General features: G+C 45.2%; 1 protein-coding gene across 1 annotated transcript in view; it reads right to left on the bottom strand.

Moving 5' to 3' along the window:
* Positions 1-10,795: 10,795 nt before the first annotated feature.
* Positions 10,796-21,162, bottom strand: part of sik1 (salt-inducible kinase 1) — an 11,000-nt gene continuing 633 nt past the window's right edge. The window contains exons 2-14 of the mRNA XM_071919731.2: positions 20,824-21,029; positions 20,562-20,678; positions 17,631-17,694; positions 17,268-17,429; positions 16,595-16,719; positions 16,362-16,485; positions 16,030-16,250; positions 15,358-15,507; positions 15,126-15,239; positions 14,720-14,945; positions 14,368-14,622; positions 14,056-14,245; positions 10,796-13,941 (exon numbers count right to left, since the gene is read on the bottom strand). Of these exons, the coding sequence (XP_071775832.1) occupies positions 13,401-13,941; positions 14,056-14,245; positions 14,368-14,622; positions 14,720-14,945; positions 15,126-15,239; positions 15,358-15,507; positions 16,030-16,250; positions 16,362-16,485; positions 16,595-16,719; positions 17,268-17,429; positions 17,631-17,694; positions 20,562-20,678; positions 20,824-20,976 (2,442 nt within the window). The 5' untranslated portion in view covers positions 20,977-21,029 and the 3' untranslated portion in view covers positions 10,796-13,400. The remainder of the gene's footprint in view (positions 13,942-14,055; positions 14,246-14,367; positions 14,623-14,719; positions 14,946-15,125; positions 15,240-15,357; positions 15,508-16,029; positions 16,251-16,361; positions 16,486-16,594; positions 16,720-17,267; positions 17,430-17,630; positions 17,695-20,561; positions 20,679-20,823; positions 21,030-21,162) is intronic.

Genomic DNA, 21,162 nt, shown 5'->3' with positions numbered 1-21,162 from the left:
CCTTCATGATAGAGAGAGAAAGAGAGAGAGAGAGAGAGAGAGAGAGAGAGAGAGAGAGAGAGAGAGAGAGAGAGATAGTTATTTCCAGAAAGACTGGAATTTGTGTGGTTGTTTTTCTGAATGCAGTTCATTTCTCAAAATGTCTGTTTTGTGTGTATCAAATCAGACAGAGACCAATGTGAGAGTGACAGAGACAGCCTAAGTGACACACACACACACACACACACACACACACTCGCACTATGGTGTGAATGACATGTCCCTGTCTTCGTGGCACTAATTGAACCCTATCAGTTTCTGAGCCAGTGCACAGCTATGGGCGATGACGGAGCACCCTCGTCACTGCGCTGTTGCCCACGGTTATGTCACCCGGTCAGATGTGGGCCTCTCGTCCCTCTGTGCCACTGCCAGTGTCTGTAACAGGCCTGCTGGTATGGCGGATTGCACCTCCCGGCTACCATTACCTAACTCACTGGAGTGGAGCCGGCGGGTCACGGTACCCGCAGTCACGACCCCGCGCCTAGAAAGCTGCACTTACGTCAATGCTCCGAACGGCTCACAGTCAAAGCTGTCATTCCTCTCAGGCAAATCAATAGGGTTGAAAATAGCACAGCTGCCCCACCCAGTAGTGTTTAATGACGAAGAATACGCCCCGTCCAGAGATCCACTCCATGTATACCCTACATACAGCAGGCTCTGTGCTCTGTCTGTGCTGCAGTCCCCCACAGGTTTGGTGCAGCAGCATGGACACACTATTAAAAGCTGCAAACAGAATTCAACAAGGGCTGCAGAATGTAAACAAAATCTGAAGCTGCTGAGAGATGAGAGATGAAGAGAGTGGCCCTCTGTTTTTACTGCAGCATCCTCTCCTTCTCTTGCCTCTTTCTGGTGTTGTGAGTCCTGCAGTGACCACAGCTGACCGGCTGCCTGGGTCTTGAGGAGTTGATGTAGACATGCAAGTCCATTTGGAGTGAAAGTGAAAGTGAGAGTGAACAGACCGACTCTCTCTCTCGACCCCCCACACCCCTTTCACACTCCATTCCTTCAAACCTCTCTTACAAAACCTCCTAATCAAGGCACACCACACGCCCAGTGTCTGTTCATGCATTTGCATTTGGGTGCTTTCATTGTTTATACAGTGAGTAATCTTTCTGCTTACCAGGTAAAGGTCAGCTCTATCAGACAGACCCACCACTGAGCTGCACTCAGATGACTGGCCCCATAAAAACATGCTGCGTTCTGAGAAGGAGTCCACTTCCAGGGGACTTGATCCCTGGCGGGAAATGCCTCTTCAGCCAACAGGAACATGGCACAATGGAGAGCATTGTGTGGAATCACAGGGTTTTTATAAGGCTACCGAGCCGGGTGCAGGAGGCAGCGGAGGGGAAAAGAGCACGTCTTGGTTTTAATTTTCTCATTTTGCGTCATTCCTCCTCAAAACATATAAATCATATAAAGTGTGACATATCATGCAGCGATGGAGACCCCTGCCCCTCCCCTCTCTGATCTACCCTCCCCTTCCTCTGTCCTCTCCTGCTCCCTCCCTCCTGCCTCCCAGCAGGTTTAGTGGGGAAAAGATGAAAGAAAAGGATATTTTGCCAGTGGCAGAGATAGCTAAATAACTAGAATGATTATATGTAGAGATAGATAGATAGATAGATAGATAGATAGATAGATAGATAGATAGATAGATAGATAGATAGATAGATAATACATTTCATTTGTATAGTGCTTTTGATACTAAAAGACACTTTACATTAAATATTATTTGCATAGAAAACAACGTACAAATACTATATGAAACCAACTATGTAAAACTCATCTATGTAAAAAACAAACAAAAACATAGAATAGGTCAATAATTGCGCAAAAATGACATGCCACAAACAGTAGCAGTCGATAGATAGATACATAGATAGATAGTTAGGTAGTTACATGCATACACAGACAGTATGTGAGAGTGAATTAGAGAGAAAAAGTTCAAACAAATAGAGGGCAAAGCAGCTGTTCAAACTGTTTTCTGTGATTTGTCTCTTCTGCGTCACACACAGGCCCCCGAGGGAGAGCGGAATAGTTTGGAACTAACCTTTGCACTTTATCGGGGGAGCAGGGTGATAGCTTTAGGCTTGTGTTGTGTGCAGCAGCCAAAATCTATCCACTGCTTCCTATATTTTCTTCCAGCGTCCCCTTCGGAGAGACCGAATGTCGGCATACACACATTTCTGTTTCTGTCCTGCTGCGATCGGCCTCTTAGGTCCAGATGTCAGCTAAGTGTTTGGTCATTTCTGTGTCAAGGGCGCACTGGGTTGTTTCACCATATAAAAACAGCGAAGCATTTTCAATACGACCTTTGTTGCTTTCTCATTTGTTCTTTTTAAATTGCTGTTAGTTTTGCTGTTGTTTGCTGCTCTATCCTTTAACCTGCTGTGACCCTGGAGGCGACCAGCACCAATAGAAGCTTTGTGAGCCGGAGAGGACACAGCCAAACACACACAGACCTGCACTGTCAGGCCGGCTGGGGTTAAAGACACACCCACATGCTGCAAATCTGGAAAAGTGAAAATGATGGGTGGATGCATTTAAGGCTCTCTTATTTCTTATCGCTGCTGTTCATCTCATGGGGTGAGCGTGCAGCCAAAATGAAGAAAAAAAACAACTAACTAGGGCACAGAACTACAAGTGCACAAGATCACTGGCACACAAACCCAGACATACACAAACACACAAACCCAGTCATGCCTCTGAGACCGGCTTGATGCTGATGTGCAGTGAAAGGCAGAGGTGGTGCATTAGATGGAGTTTAGAGCTGCTGTGAGTCAGGCGGTGCTGCCGTGTCAGCTCTCCCAGACAGCCGCTGCTCTCCAGGCTGTGTGTAGGTGTCTGCCTCTCAGGGGACAGTCAGACTTTCTGCTCACTGTTACGAAACCAGGAGTTCAGGGCAGCAGCCGCTGGAGCTCCTCAATACTTTATGGCATGCAAGGGCAGCCTGCCTAGTAACAGAGTATCGCACCGCATCTGGGAGTCGCAGTGCTTCAGCATGAAAAATGTTTTGCCAACAATCAGACGTCCGTTAACAGTCTCATTGCCTGGTGCTAGTTATCAAGTTTGCAATTAGCAAGGCCTTTCTCAACCACCATATTCTATACTGTATATTGATCTTTGGTATCTATTGAAGATTTGTATGGATTTCTACATTACTTGTTGATATGACCTATAACCTATTTGATGGGAGAATGATCTGATTGAACAAAATGGATTCGCCTGTGACCGACAGGGAACCTATTTTAGACGAAAGTGGAGATTTTATCCACAGACCCCGATGAAGGCCAGATGGTGAAAAACTCATTCATCATGAAATTTAATTAAATACTGTAAAATACCCTTGCTGTCGAGTGTAACCCCATTCTTTTAAATAGACGTTCTGTGTAAGGATTATGTACCGACAGGCACAGTGAACCAATAATCTAAGTCATAGTGCTTTACTGTTTTATGCTTCCTGGCTTTGCATGATACAGGACAGCTGAACTGGTGTCACAGCAGCAACAGTCACCGTGAGGATTGTGATGGCATTCAAAGCAGGAAATACTGTCATTTAGTACTTTCTTGATTACTAGTACTATTACTATTGCTGTTAAACAGAGAACTGTGCTGAACTTTAATGTGCACCAAAGAATTGTAGCAACTAAAGTAGACATCTAGTGTTCATGTTGTTGACTGCAATGGACTTTGCTATCAATACTGTTGTAACAGTACTGTAACATTTACAGTATCAGTGGCATTGTTAAGGACTTCAATGGCTCTTACTTTTGTCAGCGATCTTTTACCATGCCACCTTATGTACTTTAATGGTTCTGCTATCAGTGACCTTGCATACCACAGGCTTATGTAACAGTCTCCCTTTTCACAGAGGTGTAACATGAGCCTCTGACACAGGAGAAGCAGCAGTCTATAAGGGCTGTATAGTGTGTAAGTGTGAGATCATTCTGGGAGCATGTGTGACTTACAGACATGGACTTTTCCGTTCATAGGAGCTAGCTGGGAGACGAGGACTCTCTGACTCTCTAGTCTGCGTGTATCTGCATGCTTGTTAAAATTTGTCTTTGATGTAATGAAGCAAAGCTTAAATGTCAGAGGGGAAACATGTCAGAGGGACGGCTCTGTGCGCGCATGTGCGTACATGAGTCTGCGTTTAATAGTGTATCTGTGAATGTGTGCATGTGTTTGTGTGTGTACTTTTGTTTGTTCAAGATGATGGGATAAGTGCATATTGTTGTTCAATCAGGAGTCATTCCATTTTGGGAGCTCCCATCCGACCATCTGGCTTTTTCCTCTCTTACGTCAATGCCTCCAGAGTGTCACTGAGAGAGAGGGTTTTCCCGCTCAATTCCCCCTGAGACAGTGAGCTGCTGCGAGCCGTGGGCCGTTATTTTAGTACAAGTTTACAGGCTGATGGGCTACGGCACAGGAAGAAGAGAAAACTTCAGTGGAAACAATGAATAAACTTCCTCTCCCATCCTCCCACCTCCTCTTCTCTTTGTTAGGCCCTGGCATTTTTCAAACACGTGTTTGTCCAGCAAGGCTGTGACTGAAAGTCCATGTCATTTTTTCCCCCATGTGAAACAGCAGAATGAACGTCAGATTATGAAGGTAACAGGATGTGTGCTCACTTCTGTTGAACACAGTGCTAATTCCTGTCAGGCAGCAGTCATTTGACCTGAGGTCATGCAAGGACTATGTACAAGACAGAGGGAGAATAACAGAGATAGCTGAGCAGCAGTAAGAGTTTGATACTAAAATATTGCATCGACGTGGGGTAAATTAACCAAGAGAACCGACAAGCTGACAGACAAACCGACAGAGAGAATCTGCGTACGTGAGATCGAGCACACACCAGCGTAAAGACAAAGCGAGCGCATGAAAGAGAGAAGCAAGAGGCGAGAACCGCTGAGAAGTGGCTGGTAATGACCTCACCAAAATTCAGCAGAACCACATGACTGTTGGGGCTGGACAAAATATTGCCTCTTGTCTCAACCAATCAAATCCACTGGTGCCCCCCTTGCCCCCACACTCGACCCATTTTCTTGCCCTCTCTGTCCGGTTGTGCAAACACAGTCGACCCACTTAGGGAAACGCACACACGCACGCACACGCGCACATACACACACACACACACACACACACACAAGAGCAGCTGTATCTCCGCAAACTTACACAAGTAGCTCTCAGAAGTGAGAGACTGACTTGTAAACATCTTGCAGCCTATTGCCTGTATTGTGGCGCTGGAGTAGCTTACGTCAGTGCAAGCTGATGTCATCGTGTGTCCACTGCAGCCTGCGGAGGTGACAGACACGCAGACGGACGGATAGACGGGTGACGCGGGCAAACAAACGAGCTGTCACCATACAGAGGAGAGAGGAGAGGAGGGCATGGAGAGAGAGCAGTTTACAGGTTATAGCCTATAGGTGATAGTGATATTTGATGAGTGTGTATGTGTACATGCTCATTATTCTATTATTAATGTTAATAAGGGCCCACAGTTATAAAGTGTTGCATCCAGAGCAGATTCGAAACCATCCAACAGCTTAAACAGTTAACAGAGGAGTGATGCGCTCATCATCGTGCGTCATCTTCATTCTTCCGGCTCTCCTGCTAAAATGATACATCGCCTCATGATTATACTGCAACACTCTGCCTTATCTGTCCCCTCTTTCCACACGTACACACACACACACACACACACAAGCCAAGCCAAGCAGAGGAGGATGATTGTATGTGCGTGCTCTCCAGAGTGCGTGTGTGTTCGGCTGAGAATGAGGGGGAATGATGAGGCCTAATTAATATGACACAGTGCTTGCCTCCTCAACTTTTGGCATAAAAATCATTGGATGCGCCGTTAACTCAGCTGTCTCAAAGAAAAAATATTTATTCTGAGGCAATGATGCACCCTGACAGAGGAAGCAGTGACATCAGAGGGTTTCCTCTTGGAAGAGCGCCACGGTGGAGGGGCGAAGTCGACCAGATGGACTAAACCCAGGTCTGTGTTTGCGGCACGGCACACGCGAGGAGCCAGGAGGGCCGTAACTGCCGGTGCTGCCCGCTTACGACACGTGCGTGACAACAAAGCGGTTGCAGTGTCCCCAGTGTCACAAGCCAGCGGTAACGGGAGCCGGAAGGCCCATGAGTCCGCCTGGGCTCAATGACGCAGTCTGTCTTCAGCCGCTCCAAGTTTCCACTGAGGCACAACTTCTGACACCCCTGTGTCAGGGTGCAGCCACATGGTGCGCAGGCCTCTTTGATTCTCTCTCATGATTATTTCTTTCATGTTACATCATTTCCCTTACACATAACAGCCCTGCCCTGGAGAAAGATAAGAGGTTGAAGGGAGAGATTACACAAAAGGGTTATTATTGACAAGCAGAGAAAACAAATTTGCTGTCGATTATTTGATATTTAAGACAAATTCAGGTTCTTGTTCCAGAGGCCACCTGGAAAAGACACCGGGTGTGGCCCAAACACAATCCAGCCTCCTTTTCACCTGTTGTGCCGAGGGCCTTTTCTTGTCTTGTTTTCTCAGGTAACAATTGTTTGACTATTGACGTTACCTTCGTCATGGTTGTGGCAGGTGGAGGCGGACAGGTAAAGAAACAAAGCAAATCAACATATAATTTCCCGAGAACCTGAGAAGCCAGGAGACAATGAGCAAGCAGTAGCTGAACAGAGGAGGGAATCGGAGACAGAACAATTATGAGAAGAATATGTGTGTGTGTGTGTGTGTGTGTGTGTGTGTGTGTGTGTGTTGTGTGTGCGTGTGTGTGTGCGACAGAGAGAGAGCTAATTCAGCGCGCAGCTGCTTAGTGAACTCTGTGTGAGAGGCCTGTAATGGAATGCTCACACAGACGCCAGAGCCTGCTGTACAATATTAACAGAGCCCAACGTGCGTCATAGCTCTCACAGCTGACACAGTGTGTGTGTGTGTGTGTGTATGTGAGAGAGAGAGAGAGAGAGAGAGAGAGAGAGAGAGAGAGAGAGAGAGAGAGAGAGAGTGTGTGTTCATGTGTGCTTTCCTTTCGTCTCTCTCTACTGTAGCTCCACACCAGTCTGCTTTCAGCCTCCTATTTCTCTCCCTGATGTATAGTCTCCCATTTCAAAGCCCTGGGTGGTTTCTCTAGTGCAACAACAATGGCAGCTCTGCACGTTAACATAATGATGCATTTGAAAGGTTAGTGCTACAAAACGTATGATAGTGAAGGCAATTGGTTCATGCATTGTTTATGGTGCCTTTAAGCAAGAACAGCTTTTAGTAACTTTTAAACTTGTTGGGATGACGCAGATGATAAAATCATGTTGTTCTTGTCCGAAATGCTACATATCCATTTTGGTAGTAAAAAAAAATGAAAATAAATCATGACCTGCTGTTCTGCAGAGGATCTAGTCTGTACTGGTGTTCTGGGGCATCCACCAGTCTATCAGTCACTTACGTTATCTCGTCCCCTTTTAAAAAGGATCATAGTTTGTTTTGGTTTTATGCTGTCAGTCAATTTATAAGAGTAGGTGTAGGTTTTTTTTCAAATGGTGGATGTTTCATTTTAGGATCAATGTTTTCAAATGCTCAATCATTTTATACTTGCTGGGGAATTGGAAATTCAGATCAGGGTTTCAGATTCAGTTGAAAGGTTAGCGCTTTTAATATTTAAAGTGGTAATCCTCATTTTTATTTTTTAAATTTTTATTTTGATGACATCTTCGGTGCTCGGCGCTCATTGCTGTGGTGTTTCTGCACTGCAGTTCCCAGAGATCAGCTGTCAATCAAACAGTGTGTCCAGTACTGTGACGTCTTTTTCCTTGGATTTTCTGTTGATGCAGTTTGAGTTTCTGCAGGTACCGGCCTTTTCTTTGTCTGCTCAGCCATGGTGGCTATCGCTGCTCATGTTAACTACCCAGTTCTTCTTTTATTTATTCCAAACAAACCCCCATTTCCACTGGAGTAATACTTTAAAGCCACTATGAAAAGTTTTCAGTGAAGGTTTGTGTTGTTGCTACTGCTCCCTGAGGGAAGTGTAAATTGAGTAGTGTAATCTGTCATGCAGAGTCCTGCCGTGTATACTTCCGAAAGTTGTTTATTGGCTTTGCTCTGAACCTCCAAAACTTCCACAAATCCTCTGGTATTCATGCTCCTCCTGCCAGAGAGCTCGATTATTGGCAGTGACGCATGTTCAGTTTCTCGCTCACGTACACACAATTAGAAGGGTGCTAATCTCACTGCAGGGAGAGAGGATCTGAAAGCCCCTACAGTGGCTTCCTGTGGATACCAATGTGTGTGTTTGCATGTGTGCGAGTGTGTGTGTGTGTATGTGTGTTCGTGCTCACATGCAGTTGTTTTGAATAGATATTTGCTTTAGTGTGCGTTGCATTACATTCACCGCAGTGGTTTTTTGTACAGTAATTGCGGCACTTACTATGTTCTTATGCAACAATGTTTGTGGTTAACTGAGTCTCTGGCCTCATGAGTCTGAATTTCCAGTTTATCATCAGATATGAAGTTCCTCCCTCGGTCCTCACTGGTTGTCACTGAGGTGGGAAGATATTTTTCACATTTCTGCAGAGGAGTAACACTCTTCTCTCCAGCCTCTGCTTTTTTTCAACCAGCTGTCTCTTCTGCTTTCGTACACACAAGGAAATTCTGGAAAATGTCTCTCCTCCATGCACTCTCACTTTGATAACTGAGTTACTTATTCAAAGCACTCTGAATGTTTTATGACAGGTTGTCTGTGGAACCTTGAAACCTGATTCACTTCCTGTGTGCGTATGTGTGTGTGAGAGAAAGAGAGAGGAGAGAGAGAGAGAGAGAGAGAGAGAGAGCAGAAAGTGAGATGGGAAAGGCCCATCCAAGTGCTCTTCACACTTAAGTGCGTAATTGCCCAAATCCCAAGATGCCTTGCAAGTTTCATTTCAGTCTGAGCTCCAACGGGAAACTTTCCTCTTACCTCTGTGGAGTCAAACACCCGGGTCAGCTGTCTTTTGTCCTCTCTCTACACCTGACACAATCAGTTCACTAAAAATCAACTGTGCTGAATTAGACTCTCTCTCCTTCTCTCATTCCATCTCCTTCTCTTTTCTCATAACCATTCAGTTCTTATGCAGCAAGGGCACTCAGTCCTACTATATTCCATCAATGAAAAATGTGTATGTTCAAGTTATTCATCCTTTTCTGCAGCTCACATTACATGCATGGATGAGATCATGTATTGCTGTGAGTTCACAGACGGTCTGTATTGACTACAGTTAGTCGTATGTTTCTCTGCACCGGATGACCCAGACAGAATTATCTCGACCCTTCAGCTCAGTTTACATGCAGAGACACACAGCGAACCTCAGAGGGTTATAAACAGAAGCACCTCCAGTTGTCTGGCACTGAGATGGATACTGGTTTTGGTGGGTAGAGGGTTCCTTGACTTGTCCAAGGGAACTTCAGCAGGGTTTGAACCAATATGTAATGTACATACGGTAGTGTAACGCACACAAGCATACAGAGATGATCAAGAATAGACCCACTTACAGCAGTGGAACAGTGGAACACACACCCACACACACACACACACACACACACAGCTATAAATCAGTCCTACGAGACAGTGTGTAACAAAGAGCTCATTAGTTAGTACAAGGTCACGTCCGCAGCAGGCAGCTACTGATGACTGACACGTTTGTGGTGGCTGGACGTCAAATGCACGGCGTTCCTTTCACACTGGATCCTCTCCAAAGACTCTCTGAAGTGTGTGTGTGTGTGTGTGTGTATGTATGTGTGTGTGTGAGGTGGTGAAGTGGGCCCTCATATCTAACATGTTCTGGAGCTCCCACTTTGATCCTTGTGCAGCTTTGAGTAAAAAAGATCAACCCATTCTTTAAAAACCTTACAATATGAGTCCATTTGTTTCCACTATCAGTGACTGTGGAAGAGTAGCGCTTTCCATTCAGTTACGCAGGTGATTTTAACGGCATTTCCCTTCTTTCTTGACTAATTGGAGATGACAGTGGAGGGAGCAGACAGTTCAGCACTTTCATAGTTCAAATGGAACTGAATCACGGACGTTTTGGCCCTTGGTTTCGCTCTTACGTCGTCTTCCTCCCACACAGCCTCTCCTGTCAGGCGTCAGACACCTGTCCGTTCTCTGCATTATGAATCACTGGCCAGCAGGAGGGTCACCGGGTTCATCGCATCATCATTCTGCATCACAGCATCATCATAGGAGGCTAGTGCATCATCAGAGTGCATCATCAGCAGGTGATAAGAGATGAGGCATTATGAGGCGTTTTGTCCAGCGTTGTAGTTATCCTCATAAAACATCTCCCTCTATCAATCCTTACTAAAACCTTTAATAAGATATTTCATATATGATAAAAGAATAAATATGATTCAGTGACCTAATCATGCAACTAGCAAATGTTTTATATGTATTAAATTATGATTCATGATTTTATTATTGTTGTTGTTGTTGTTATTGTTATTTTGATATATTATGTATTTGTATATATATATATATATTTTATATATATATATAAATATATGTATATATATATATACGTATATATATATATATATATTTATATATAAAATATATATATAAAATATATATTATTATGTTCAAGTCTGAACATAAATGAGTTTGATCTATAATTCTTATCCATTTATCAATACTTAGAATACAAGCATTTCATATCAAAAGTTCTAAAAAGGTAAAAATAATCTAAGTAAATTTATCCAAACAATGACTTAACAAATACAAAACACAGAAAGTTTAGGAAGTGAACTTTATTCAAATAAATAGCCACATAAATAAACAATCTTTCTTGAACTAACATTCTCCTTCCCTCCCTCCCTCTCTCGCTCTCTCTCTCACACACACACACACACACACACACACACACACACACACGCTCACGCAGTCAAGTAACAAATCAGAAAAAAAAAGATAAAATACTTCTCATTATCCAAAGTTTATCAAAAGGGTCATCTTACAGATTTGCATGAAGAGTCATTAGTGTTTCAATAGTTTTGTGAAGTTTTTTCAACATGAGAAACAAAACATTTCAGAAATAAGAACTATTAATAAAGTGCGATGCTTGCTTTTCTTTACACAGCAAGTTAAAAAGTCAAAGAACGTATCAAAAGGGGCTTTTGAGTGAATGGCCAGTAACGGAGCCATCAGATTTTCTTCCTTTCGGTGTGCTGATCAGAGACAGAGTTCCTCTGATCACGGGAGTTTGTTCAGAAAAAGGCACAAGTGTTTGTGGTGAGTGCAATCAACCAAAAATGTTGGATAGAAATATCAACACTGCTTATTTCGGACAATAAAACTACCAAACATTTGAGAATCGGGCTTGGAAAAACACTGTTCCTTTACAAGTTTTTCATTACCATTGGAGATTTCACAGATATGGTAAAACTAACCAAGCTTACAATGTTACACGGCTATCACGGCTTTCTAATACATTGTCTGAACAGACTGCACAAATAAACCAATATTTGTTGCAGGTAATATCCACCTATTTCTAGCTATCTTGACCACTTACGGACAATTCAAGAAAGATCCAGCACAGCATGGTATTGCTACGTTTTGTTTTTTTCTGTTGTTTTGTTTTCTTTCTTTTTTTTCATTTTTTTTTTTTTTTTTTTAGAAAAGTACAAAAATGAATATCACCATGGTCCTGAAAGCTAACAACTAGGGATATTACAACACAATAGCTTTAGCATTTGGTGGCAGAGGAAGCTTTCTCATAGCAGAAGCTAAGGAGACAACGTGAAAGTGCCAGCTAACCAGCATGCTACATTTTGAGACACAGCATTCAAAGTGAAAAATCAGTAGTGTATCTGTGGCAGCCCACCCCTCTCGTGTGTTCGCTCTTTGGTATAACCCAAATTCTGCCTTTCAACGAAAGAACAGCAAGCATGCTGTGTGGAGAAACAGCATTTTGAAATACCTTTCTACAGTAGCCTATCATGTTATTATGTCACATAACCAGTACCTGTTCTAGCTCAGTAAGGTCAAACAATCATGTACAGCAAAAAGGATGAAAATAATAATTACAAAAACCTCAGGCAAGTGCACATGTAAGCCTGTTCACCATCCTATGTAGATTATTTGCCTCTTCCTTCCTTTGTATTTCAATGTGAAATATTGCACTGTTCCCACAATCTTTGTTCTGTCCATGTGAAAAGTGAAAAGAAAAACAAAAGAGGAGATAGAAATCATTCCTCTGATATTCTGTTTTTGTGAAATATTGTCTGTGGATTTTGAAGTTTTGATGAAGTTTCCAAATTGAAACAGGTTTCACACATGGTTACCTGAGGAGGTAGTAACAAAACAGAGGATCTGAAAAGCACAGACAAGGTGCCTAAAAGATGAAGGGAATATGGACTGATGTATCCACATTTGTAAGGTGCTACCAAGCTGACTGATGTACCTATTGTGCTTTAGTCAATCAGCTAGACAGTTTTTCTCTTCAGTTTTGGCTGATGAAGATGTATCATGTAGCAGTCTGTTTGTAGCTTGAGGTAAAGCAGCATAAGCTTAGCTATCGTCTTGCACAACAAAATCACAGTTTCAATCACAAATCACAAATCAGCTCCTTCAGTAAAAGTGTGTAAGCTTAGGGCGCTCTGATACTGCATGTTCATAGGACTGCTACAAAGTAATGTCTCTTTAGGAAGGCGAACAAACTGGGATGAAAATGAAAAAAAGAAAGAGCTTTGGTCTTCTCTCCAATCAAGTGAAAAACATTGAGAGATAACAGTTTTCAAAGTTAACAAACTGGAAACATGACACAAAAACTCAAACAGTAACTAAAAAAAAGTCTTGGAAGATGGAATCTTCCCATTTTCAAATAATGGAAAACAAATTGAAATCATGACTTAGAAAGCATTGAAACATGTGACATAATTGTATCTGATCAGCTAATGTCAGTTCTCATTATATTCAAGTGAGTCCATAACCTCCCTAGGAGCAGGTCTGGGTGCCTGTCAGGGAGTTTGATGGGATCTTTCAAAGGGTCCTGGTTCAGGCCCAGTCCATTATTGCTTCTCTGGCAGTCTGATAAGGATTCAAAGCCTTGTCCAGAGTTTTGTTATTGCTTAGTCTTTAGCTTATATGATATCAAAAGCACACACACACACAACATACACACATGTACGGACACACTCTCACATGTGTACCCTATGTTGTTTAAATAAAGTGTACATTTGTCACTTGCATCTGATTTTGTTCGTTATCGTCATTTCTGTCTCTCTATCCTCCTCTGTTCAAAATCAAGTGACCAGTCCTCTCATGACTCTGTTAGTCATTTTTCTCTGGGCGTCTTCCAGGAAGAGAACAATCATTGGTCTTACGGCATGGCTGATGTTTTTACTTCACCATCACACAGCTGCTCAGCTGCTGCTGTCCAGCCAGACTCAGCTCCTGCACGTTAGGATCTGCGCCGGAGCTGGAGCCCAGGTTCCACACCACCGGTCTGGACATGAGGGGGAAGGGACCGTGCGTCGGCGCCTGGTGCTGCTGTTGGAGGCTGGAGTGGGGGTGAAGGTGGGGTTGCTGGCTGATGTGCAGACGAGCCTCGAGAAGGTAAGCAGCGGAGGCCACGGGGGAGAGAGAGGAGGAGTAGCAGGAGGAGGAGGAAGATGAGCAGCCGGACGAGGAAGCCTCCAGCGGTTGTTGCCAGGGGCCGTGCTGCAGAGCCACCGGAGCCGGAGGAGGAGGCAGGGAGTGCTGAGGCTTGCTCTGGAGGAGGGAGGGGGCGGGGGTGTCAAACATGGAGGAGGGAGCAAATACGGCACTAGGAGGAGGGGAGGATGGCCGCTGCTGCGCCAAGAAGAGCAGGGGATTCTGGGTAGGTCCTGTCTGAGTGGCTTGGGCCTGAGGCTGGGGCTGGTGCTGGATCTGTAGCATCCTGGAAAACAAACAAAGACAGACAAATCAGACTATGTATTTGCATGATGTAATGTGTGCGTAGTTTAAATATCAGTTTTGTTTGTGTACACGTGTCAGTGTGTCTCATATTTACCTCTGCTGGTGCAGCACCTCCTCCAGCATGCTGCGGTGTTCGGAAAGTGCCGGGCCCAGTGACCCACGGCTGCCGCGGTTACAGGAGGGTGGAGGAGCAACCTGCCTTGTCAGACCCTTGATCTTGTTTAATCCCAGAAGCCCTTTTGTGCGAGTGTTCTTCCTCAGCTGCTGGCGGAAGGCTTTGAGGCCTGCAGAAAGGCACGGGAAACAGTTACACAATACTCCTTTGATCCGATGGTGGTGACACAGTAGAGCAGGCATTGCAAAGGAAAAGAAAAGTAGAAAGTGGAGTAGAAAAATGACACTCTACCTTGTGTAAGGGAGGTGTCGGAGGCTCTGCGACCCTCCTGAAAGCTGGCAGCAGGTAGGCTGCCCTGGGCCTGGGGCAGGAGGTGGGAGGAGAGGGCCAGGGGGGTTCCTGCAGGCACCAGGGCTCCACCTTCAGTCCTGGAGGCCAGGAGAGTTGACATGCCGCCCATAGCAGCCTGCAGGGCGGGGTTGGGACTGGACGAGGACTTCAGACAGCTGTCAGAAGAGGCACCATCTGAGGGACTGACCACAATACCTACAGAGGAAGGAAAGGGAAGAAATTAGAAGTTAGTCACAGAGCCAACAGAGTCTGCATGGGTGTATGCCCATCTGCTTATGTGCGGCATACTCACATGGGGGGTTGCACTGGTGGAAGCGGGCTGACACCTCAGCCAGAGTGTGTCTGCGGGAGGTGGTGGTGGGGAGGAGCAGGGGCCCGACAGCTTGTGTTCCCTCCTCCTCCTCCAGGTCCCTGGGTCGCACCTCTTCACTGATGCTGGTCTCCAGCAGGCTATTGGGTGAAATGGAGCGGTTCCACAGCAGTCGGTTCAGACTGGCCTCCACGGGAAATACCACACGCTGGAGACAGGGAGACGCTAACCGTTAGCCACTGACTGACAGGAGACAGATGGGGTGAGCGCCAACTGTTAGCTTCTGGTCTATTAGCAGACGAGCACAAGGGTGGAGGGTGAAGTTCGCTAACCTCAGATTCAATAATAAGCTGTTGAAGACTGTCAACTTTGAATCAAAGGAGCTTACCTGGAACAGTCCGCCTTGGTCACACTCCATCTCAGAGTACACAGGAGGGGCGCTCTTGGCTGGAATTGGAAATGCTGTGGCTCTAAAGCTGCTGTCGGTAGATTCCATGATCACCTGGAAGCAAACAGAGCAGAGAGCGTTCAGCATTTTAGAACTAAAGCGGAAGCTCCAAACTGCAGAGATCAGGGCGAGGCCAAGATTCAAGTCTGGTGTGCCCAGCTGGAGTGCTCACCTCGGGGGCGGTGGAGTCAGAGGTGCTCCTGGGTCTCTGGCTCCAGGTTCCACACTGGCGGCTGAGCTGCTGGGCACGGTGCTCTCTGACTCTCTCCAGCAGCAGGTAGTAGATAGCAGAGAAGTGATTGTAGCTGCTGCTCTGCAGGGACTGCGGAAGAGGAGAGGCACAGATTAATGGCTTTGCTGCTTTGCTTACCTATTCTCCCTTTCTGTGGCTTTTAAGGCAGCTTATATAATTATCTTCCTCTCTTTATAGCTTGCTTTAGCTCCACACCTCTGTGTTTTTCTTTGAAAGAAAGCCAGACGTAAATATGCAGCCGGTTCTCGCGGCCTCTGTTCAGTCTAATCTCTTTGTAGACGACAGAGTGAGAAATTGTCTCTGCAGTGCTCAGCGTGTTAGCTTTAAAAAGCAGATGCCACTAATTCTCCCTACAAAATGAGCAGTAAGCCCCGAGGCATGTGGGGATCCATGGTGGGATTGACGCTGGCGGCAGGAAGATAGCATACCTCTTAATTTCATGCCAGACATGACTAACTGTCTCAAACCCCCATTTCCTCACAGACAACTCAACATAATTCCACAGTGGTTAATCCCCGCCAGGCACAAATGCTAGATAACACACATTTATTTCACAAATACATGAAACAAATCTTTGGTCTTCGGGCTCACCTCAATGGTCCTCTGGCGGTCGATGCCCAGGGTGTTCATGATGCCCAGCACGGGCTCACTGTAGTCCCCCAGGTTGGAGTTGTACTCTGTCAGGGAGTGGCTGAGGGTCTGGTGGGGGGCTGTTGGGTCCGCCAACATCCAGCGGTGCTGCTTGATCTGGGCCACGCTGATCCTCTTGGCTGGGTCCACCACCAGCATCTTACGGATCAGGTTCTCACAGTCTGGAGGACGTAAACAAGGAATGAGTCTCTGAGTGCTTCGGATTTAAACAGAACTGGTAATTGGCAGTAATAGCAGTAATTCCCGTGATTTGTTGCCATAGCAATGCGTACCTTGGGACATGAAGAAAGGGATTCTGAAGCGTCCTTCGGTGACTCTCTGTCTGAGGGCAGGAAGGCTGGGCCCGTCAAACGGGAGGGAACCGCACACAAGAACATAAAGCACCACACCAAGGCTCTGTGGAGAAGACAGCAACAAGGAGAGGGTCAGCAGTATTCTTTAAAAAACTGCTCAAAACACCAATGCTTTCCTCTTTGAATAATATATTGTCCTTGTAAACGCTTACCCAAATGTCCAGCTGAGGCCCCTCATACTCCTTCCCCTCAAACACTTCAGGGGCGGCGTAGGGAGGGCTGCCACACCACGTCGACAGAGGCTCGCCTGCATTGTAGAAGTTTCCAAATCCAAAGTCTACAAGACAGAGAGGAGGCACAATGATTTAGTTTGTTAGTGAAAGCTCAGGGTATTAAAATGCAAATTTGTTTCCCCTCTCTTTAACCACAGTGTGTTATGTAAGTTACCATCATAATCTGATAATATCAAGCTGATATTACCATGTCATCTAGTACATAAAGGACTAATTGTCATGCCAGGCTGAGACTCATATTTCTTTATGCCAAAGCGTGTGTGTGTTAATTTCCCCTGGTGAATATTAGTCTTAATAAAAGGGATGAATTATTGGCACTTAATTAGCACACAGACAGTGCCATGATCATTTAATTAGCATGATCCATGGCTTGAGACTCCCAACACTGCAAATTGTTTTATCAGGCGAAACAGAGAAAATACCAGCAGTGATACAGAGATAAACTGTCAGGGACACAGCATTGATATCTAATGTAAATGAATAACATGAAAGGGAATTTTTTCACCCTTTTCCATTTCCTTCAAAGAAACCCCTAGTTTCACATTGTATGTCCCAGTCCCCTACCAGCAGACATGGTATATGGCAGACTCACCAGCAAGTTTGATATTCATGTTGGCATCCAGCAACAGGTTCTCAGTTTTGAGGTCACGGTGAACGATGTGATGCCGGTGGCAGTAGTCCACCGCTGTCAGAATCTGCCAAAACTTTTTGCGAGCCTCATCTTCACTCATACGGCCATTTGAGGTCAGGTGGTCTGGAGGGAGGGAGGATATTTTAGTTCAAGAACATATTTGAGACAGAGATGTTGTGGTCTAACTGGGCAAAGATATGATAAATCAGTCTACAAACATTTTTGTTGTAAAATGGCAGGTAAGAGATTAGTAAACTCTAGACCCGGTTTATTGGGTTTATTGTATAAACTGGCTATAAAATAAAATTTGAAGGTTGAACTCACCAAACATCTCTCCATTCTTTGCATACTCTGTCACAATGTACAGCATGTCTTTGGTCTCCATGACCTAGGAGAAACAGAGTGGGGAAAAAGAGGGTTTAGAGCAAACTAGGTCATAGGCAGCTGGTGATGACGGAGAATACATTTCCAGAGTAAAACCTGCTCTAAGTGCTTCAGCAGAGCCAGCTCTGGGCATTGGGGACATTTTCTGGCCACGATATTCCCCTGATCATACTTCTCCATCTACTTGTTCCACAGTTGCTGTCTTTCACACAAGGACATGCACTCACACGCGCACACACCCCACACACACACACAAAGTACCAATACTGTGGCTTTCCATGATATGCCCTGTTGCATAACAGTGCTGTCAGTAACTTCCTGAATGTTTTTTATAAATGGGACATATAAACACTCGTTTATACACACCCAAAAGAGACACGTAAATGCACAACACTTATCACAAACACTCATATCCAGTTGTTACTAACATTTTCACTAAGGCTGAACTAGTTGGCAACATAAACCAGTGTTCAATTTCATGCTACCCCATATCTCTTTCTTTCTGGGAAACAGAACGGCACATTCACACAGGCTGTTCACATGGGCCCCTTCTTGTGTATCGAGGACACCGTCAGTGGAATCACTCAACACCCGGCGCTCGATGAGGGACGGAAAGACGCAATTCCCATTCCCTTCCTGGAGCTCACAGAAACCTTCCATTTCTCAGGAGTGCCCTCAGGGACAGAGTGTTTCAATGAAAGGTTGCACAACAAAGCAATTTTCGTCAAATAACAAAGCCCCGTCTCAGTAATATTGTCTGCCAACTTGGAATTAAATGTCACACGATTCCATTGAATGGTGAGGCTTAATTCTTTTCAGTCACCAGTCCTTTAGAAAAATCAAGTGAACTTTTGGTGAACGAGAACGATTCAATACGGAGATGCCTTCCGAAGCCCGGAGGAGTCTTTATCTATGAGATAGGGCAGCACTCTGGGGCTCTGTCACCTTGAGGTGCAGCTGACGTCAGAGCGCTAAAGAAGTGGCCCGGCACGTTAAGGGCCCTCGCTCTTTCCCCCCCCCCGGGAGGGATAAGGGGGAGTGTGTGTGACTGATAGAAGGTCAAAGGGAGAGGCTGAGACAAAGAGCAAGAGAGAAAATAAAAAGCAGAGCCTTTGATGATCCCTGACTGTGGGGAAAAAAGCCATTTTGTTCACATGAGAGAACGGAAGTAGCAGCTTATCATCAGGCCAGAGGTCTTAAACTGTTGGTTACCCCCTTCCCCCTCCCACCCGCCCCCATCTAGGTTCTTCCTCTCCTTGACTAGTAGAGACTGATGGTAAGTCACTCCTGTTATTGGAACAGAAGGATGACACAGAGAGAGGATGTAACCCATGGATCACAAGACTGCCTTACGCCACTACCTTCCCTTTTTACAGAGGGAGGAGGAGCAGGCCTTTGATGGTGAAAAAGCCTTGCTTGGGGGGCAGAAAAACTTGGTCTTTCCATCATCAAGTAGCAACCATCTGACTGCCATTACCTCACACAACCCAAGGGCATGGGGAAGGAAACAGACGGATGAAAAGAGGGAAACAAAGGGAGATTCAAGTACAGGATATAAATTTAGATTACCGAGCGCTGATAGCACTTTAACTCTAAATATTATTTCCCTATTCCCCCTATTTTCCCATCAGTAATCGCTCATCTGACAGTAGGACACTATACAAGTGGAATTTCTGTCTAACTGACTGAAACTGTCATTAATCTGTTTGTGTGTGTGTGTGTGTGAGGGGAAACACTGTTCCTTTCAAGGAATAATAATATGATTATTTTTGCAGGATTTCTGCTGCCTAGACATGATTTCACGGTCTTAGTACCAATCAGCTGCTTAAATCCGGACGTGAAGTAATCCTCAAAACCAGCAAAACAGTACACAGCAGATCAAAGGGACTTCTGCGGAAAAAAAAAAGTGTATTGTGCGTTTACGTGGGTGTGTGTTTGTGTGTGCGTTGGCAGACACGTGCCAGGGCATCTGCATCATAGCAAGGTCTGCTGAGGGAAAAAGCGGATTCTTTGTGCTAAGTCTTCAATTTGATTAGGAGTAAAGCGGCACTTGGCGGGGCGGCCTTCACGTGATACGCAGACACATTGCACTTGGCTTCCACTGACGCTAATTGGACTTGACATTCAGACCTGTAGAGACAGACTCATCCTTAAGCAGCACTCTCGCCCGTTCGCTGTATCCCCTACCTCTGCAATCAACTCTCTCTTTATATCTCCAAAACATCATAGAAATGCACAGTCCTCTGCACTGACTGGTACCTGTCCTTATTCTCACTATCTCTCCTTCTCTCTCTCTCTCTCTCTCTCTCTCTCTCTCTCTCTCTCTCTCTCTTTCACACACACACACACACACACACACACACACACACACAGAGTACGGATGGCAGAGGGAGGTCAAAAGGGATTGCACTAATGCTATTGTGCTGTACTTATGATTCAACGTGTTCTTTAAGTCAGCGGCGCACCACAAGCCAGTACAAACCATCCAGATAACAAATCCTCCTTATTTTTTTATCACTCCATAACAGAATTGCTACAGCCGTACACCTATAGTAATGAGACACTGCAATGCACCATAACAATGTTATTGTGGAAAACACATTTGCCCCCACTTTGCACGCTTTCCACACCCTTGCAGTTATTCCCCCCTATTTGTGCATCTATTGAGGTTGCCCCTCTGCAGACACATCAGCTTAACACATGGCACTGCCGCTCATCAGTCACAGACCAGGCTGCACAGTGTACAGTGTCAGTGGACGCACAACACAGATCGAATAACACAAGCGTGCACACACACGGCCAACTGCACACACACGCACACACAAACACAGCCAGCAGCAAAACCACTATGAGAAAAGACACGCTACACACCTGGTAGAGTTTGATGATATGGGGGTGGTTCAGCAGCTTCATAATCTGCACCTCTCTGTAGATTTTCTCCAGGTTGGAGGGGTTCAGTCTGGTCTTATCAATGATCTTTATGGCCACCTGGAAAACCATCGGCTAATTAGTCATTTGAAAAAACATCTCAGCATATTTTTGCTGTTTAAAAATGTAGATCCGCAATTAAATAAAATTCCACAAATGCACCCACACCCACAGAGTAACACATTATATGAGTACAGCTGCTGACCTGTGTTTTGGTGACTTTGTGCCTGGCCAGTTTGACCACTGCAAAGTTTCCTTTCCCCAGGGTGCGGATGATCTCATAGAAGCCGACCTGCAGGGGCCTTCCCTGGGCAGGGCTGGGCTGAGCCGCCGGGCTGCTCTCTGTCATGATCACCATGGTGCACCAACAGTTTAGACTTGTATTGCGTGCGGATAACTCAAGTGTAGTACCTGCAAAGAAAAAAAAGGAGACATTAAAGACCAGCATATTTCATATTTACGTCATTATAGGCTATAAAGCATGCTATATCCACAATTACACAGACAAGGTGTTTTTACGCAACCAAATAATAGTCTATAAACT

This window comes from Centroberyx gerrardi, chromosome 10 (genome assembly GCF_048128805.1).
Source record: "Centroberyx gerrardi isolate f3 chromosome 10, fCenGer3.hap1.cur.20231027, whole genome shotgun sequence".
NCBI lineage: Eukaryota > Metazoa > Chordata > Actinopteri > Beryciformes > Berycidae > Centroberyx > Centroberyx gerrardi.
Note: the sequence above shows the minus strand (reverse complement) of the source record. Positions and strands in the feature narration are given on the sequence as shown.